Genomic DNA, 5000 nt, shown 5'->3' on the forward strand with positions numbered 1-5000 from the left:
AGCTCCTGGAGAGCGAAACGTTGCCACAATAAAATATCGCATTAGTTGCACTTGTGTCCTTTTACTTTACATATTGTCGGTAATTCTACCAACATTATTACGATACATTTCTTCAATAAAGATTCCCACATGTTGCATAAGTGTCTCAATTCTTCAACATGGCTGAAAAGTGCGAGGACGTGGTGCCTAGCATGGGCTAGTACACCCAACCCACAGCTCCGTTATTCTCCTCACTGAATATCAATAATTTTATTAGTGCGGTTTTTCGCTCAATGTTAATTTGCTAATTGTTAATTCCAATTCAATTGTTAATTCCAGTGAGTGAAACGTGCTCATTATAAACGTCGTAGTGAACATTAAAATAGTATAAAATACCGACAGGTTGTTAGGTAAGACACATATGCAACAGTTAGGTATATTTATTTCGAAACGTTTCGCCTACACAGTAGGCTTCTTCAGACGAGTACAGAAAAGTTGATAGACGCAGAAGATACTTGAAGACGATGTAATCAGTCCATCACCCTTGAAGTTTTGAGGTGGTCAGTCCCTCAGTCTGGAGAAGAGTATTGTTCCATAGTCTGAAACAATGGGTGATGGACTGATTACATCGTCTTCAAGTATCTTCTGCTTCTATCAACTTTTCTGTACTCGACTGAAAAAGCCTACTGTGTAGGCGAAACGTTTCGAAATAAAGATACCTAACTGTTGCATATGTGTCTTACCTAACAAACGTCGTAGTGGTGCACCTGTGTCTTATTCACACAATGGAGATAAACAGTATAAAATACCAGCACGATGGAAAAAACATAAGGAGGAACACTACATTACTTGGGAATTCTTCACTTGCCTAATTCTTGGGCACGACCTACTTCCACATTGAACAAATGTGACACCACCTATGACTGCTGCACCTCTCCTACCAATGGTTTATAGGCTCCTCCGCACGTATGCCGTATTCTATTCAAGATTGATGGACTGACCACATCGACTCAAGGTTGAGGGACTGATTACCTCATTCTCCTCCTGTTCTTCAAGATTCTCTTTTGTATGGACTGATGAAGCCACTGTGTGGCGAAACGTTTCCTCAATAAAGATACCCAAGAGTTGCACATGTGTCTAATTTATCAACATGTCGGTTCTCTGAACCATTCATCTACAAATACATTAGGCCTGTTGGCCCATACCAGGCAGGTCCTTCACAAATCCAACTCACTAACAGAAAAACGCTACCCAAGCAATAAGCTTCAATAATTCTATTTACTCAGATCCAACCCCTCTCACTCATGAATTCATCCAACCTAAATTTGAAACTACCCAAGGTTTCAGCTTCAATAACCCTACTAGGCAGACTGTTCCATTCATCAACTACCCTAAAATTGCGATCATTTATTGACAAAGTTTCGCCCACACAGTGGAATTTATCAAGTCACAAACAAATCTACCTGGGCAAAGAGTACATGAGGAAATGGTATGGTGATACCGACAAGATGTGGAAAAAGACACTTATGTACAGTTCAGGACATTTATTAGAGGAAACGTTTCGCCACGAGTGGCTTCTTCAGTCCTAATGGACTGAAGAAGCCACTCGTGGCGAAACGTTTCCTTTAATAAATGTCCTGAACTGTACATAAGTGTCTTTTTCCACAAAAGTACATGAGTATATATAGGAGAAAACGTCACAGGAACAGTGACTTTTTTTCCCATAGCCAAAATTGTGACTTATTTTCTGTCACTTTTTTTCCTGTGACTTTTTTCCCGGACACCCGAGTCAGGTGGAGAATGTTGGGTAGGTTGGATCTGAGGCAGACCTGCACGGGTCAGGTCTGTCTCAAATCCAACATTCTCCACCTGGCTCTCCACACTATATATAGACATATTCTTTACCCAGGTAGATCCGTTTGTGACTTGATAACGCCCACTGTGTGGGCGAAACGTTGTCAATAAAGGATCACACTGTACTACATTTGTGTTTGTTTTTCCATCTATTCACAAAGTGTTATGTTAGCTGCTACCATCTCTTACGCAGATTTTTTCTCTTGACAGATGCCCCGTACTGCGCCGGTCCCTCGGAACAGAGCTTGGTAGTGGCGAGCAACACCTCCGTCACACTTACCTGTCGCGTGGAGGCTGTACCTCGCGACCTCAAGTTCACCTGGAAGATGGGGTCACCCGTGGCAGTTCTCAAGGGGAAGGGGGAACCCCCGCCTCCAAGACACAGTGGGGACCTGCCCTCCACCAGCCTGTCCTCACCACCTGTGGGCGGCGGTCCATCCTCCATGCACGCTCACACGCCACGCCCACAGATGCCCCTGGGCACCTACCCTCCACGATTGGAACAGGTGCAAGTCTCCAAGAATGTTGTAAGAGTGGCCGCGTCTGTGCAGGTGGCAGCAGCGTCACCTTCTGCGGTGGCGGCGTCACCCTCAGAGGCAGCGTCACTTTCAGAGGCAGCGCCACCTACGGAGGCCGCCTGGAGGAAGCTGGGGAAGGATTCCTGGGAGGTGAGAGGATCCATGGAGGATGGAGAAGAGAGGGAGGTGGAAGGACGTGTGGACGGCGGTCACCCTGACCGCTCCTCCCTCACCCTCACGCCCGCAGCCTCCATCCTCGTGGGATGCTACGCCCGTAACAGTGTCGGACACATCAGGATCCCCTGCACCTATTCTATCACCGTGGTGGGTCAGTACACTGTGTGTGTGTGTTGTGAGTGTGACTAGCTATTTGTAGCTATTCTACTAGTCAAGCTATGCTACACCTCTGACCGATTCAGAGAATTCGTCTACCCTCTCAGCCCGACCTAAGGCTAGGCTTTTCTCTTGACTGCCTCTTCAACTGTCTTATCACTGTTATATAACAGTGGTCAACCACCACTGGCTTACAACTCCTATATAACAGTGGTCAACCACCACTGGCTTACAACTCCTATATAACAGTGGTCAACCACCACTGGCTTACAACTCCTATATAACAGTGGTCAACCACCACTGGCTTACAACTCCTCTATAACAGTGGTCAACCACCACTGGCTTACAACTCCTATATAACAGTGGTCAACCACCACTGGCTTACAACTCCTATATAACAGTGGTCAACCACCACTGGCTTACAACTCCTCTATAACAGTGGTCAACCACCACTGGCTTACAACTCCTATATAAAAATGGTCAATTATCACTGACTTACCACTCGTATATAGCAGTGGTCAATTATCACTAACTTACCACTGGTGTATAACAGTGATCAAGCACCACTGTTTGACCACTGCTGTATATCATTTGATAATAACAGTGGTTACATCCATCCCAGGCTGGCTGATCTGGAACTTGGCGGAGGTAGTGATCGAGTTTCTTGAAACCTTCCGGCATTTTCTGATATCAGGCTGAGGGACTGACCGCTTTAAATACTGTTTCTCCAAGGCTGATAGACTGATAACATCTTTATTTCGCTACTACACTTGCTGCCTCTGCACTTGACTGAAGAAATCTACTGTGTAGGCGAAACGTATCAACAAAAACAGTAATAATAATAATAATAATAAGAAGAAGAAGAAGAAGAAGAAGAAGAATAAGAATAAGAAGAAGAATAAATTAATTGGTGCTAACTGATTTCACCGTCGGAAAAAAAAATCTAAAAATTTATTCAGCTATATTCGGTTGAAAGCCCGTTTGCCAAAATTTATTTGTCTAATTAAAAAGCACAGTGCGAAATTGCAGAAGAGAATTCTCTCTGATTAAATAAAACACAAAGCTTGGGTATATATATATATATATTTTTTTTTTCATATATTGGCAGAAAACTAAACATATACTGCACTGGGAAAATAATTTCATATATATGAAAACAATGTGTGAGTGACGAAAGTACTGTGTACGTGTTACGGTAGGCTAGAAATACCTGTGTATCTTCAGGTGTACCTGTGTATTTTTAGGTGGGTGTACCTGTGTATTTTTAGGTGGGTGTACCTGTGTATCTTGAGGTGGGTGTACCTGTGTATCTTGAGGTGGGTGTACCTGTGTATCTTGAGGTGTACCTGTGTATCTTTAGGTGGGTGTACCTGTGTATCTTTAGGTGGGTGTACCTGTGTATCTTTAGGTGGATGTACCTGTGTATCTTGAGGTGGGTGTACCTGTGTATCTTTAGGTGGGTGTACCTGTGTATCTTTAGGTGGGTGTACCTGTGTATCTTGAGGTGGGTGTACCTGTGTATCTTGAGGTGGGTGTACCTGTGTATCTTGAGGTGGGTGTACCTGTGTATCTTGAGGTGGGTGTACCTGTGTATCTTTAGGTGGGTGTATCTGTGTATCTTGAGGTGGGTGTACCTGTGTATCTTGAGGTGTACCTGTGTATCTTTAGGTGGGTGTACCTGTGTATCTTGAGGTGGGTGTACCTGTGTATCTTGAGGCGGGTATACCTGTGTATCTTGAGGTGTACCTGTGTATCTTGAGGTGGGTGTACCTGTGTATCTTGAGGCGGGTATACCTGTGTAGCTTGAGGTGTACCTGTGTATCTTGAGGTGGGTGTACCTGTGTATCTTTAGGTGGGTGTACCTGTGTATCTTGAGGTGGGTGTACCTGTGTATCTTGAGGTGGATGTACCTGTGTATCTTGAGGTGTACCTGTGTATCTTGAGGTGGATGTACCTGTGTATCTTGAGGTGTACCTGTGTATCTTTAGGTGGGTGTACCTGTGTATCTTCATCAGAGTATATCTACGGCGTTATATAACAGTGGTCAACCACCACTGTCTTACCACTGCTATAACAGTGATCAACCACCACTGTCTTACCACTGCTATAACAGTGATCAACCACCACTGTCTTACCACTGCTATAACAGTGATCAACCACCACTGTCTTACCACTGCTATAACAGTGATCAACCACCACTGTCTTACCACTGCTATAACAGTGGTCAACCACCACTGTCTTACCACTGCTGTAACAGTGATCAACCACCACTGTCTTACCACTGCTATAACAGTGGTCAACCACCACTGTCTTACC

General features: G+C 44.4%; 1 protein-coding gene across 1 annotated transcript in view; it reads left to right on the top strand.

Annotated features, from left to right (window-relative positions):
- The window catches only part of LOC128685615 (protein turtle homolog A-like), an 895009-nt gene that overhangs the window by 870003 nt on the left and 20006 nt on the right, over positions 1 to 5000 (top strand). The window contains exon 8 of the mRNA XM_070088010.1: positions 2044 to 2679. Coding sequence (XP_069944111.1) covers positions 2044 to 2679 — 636 coding nt within the window. The remainder of the gene's footprint in view (positions 1 to 2043; positions 2680 to 5000) is intronic.

The sequence above is a fragment of the Cherax quadricarinatus genome, chromosome 23 (genome assembly GCF_038502225.1).
Source record: "Cherax quadricarinatus isolate ZL_2023a chromosome 23, ASM3850222v1, whole genome shotgun sequence".
NCBI classification, from domain to species: Eukaryota; Metazoa; Arthropoda; class Malacostraca; order Decapoda; family Parastacidae; genus Cherax; species Cherax quadricarinatus.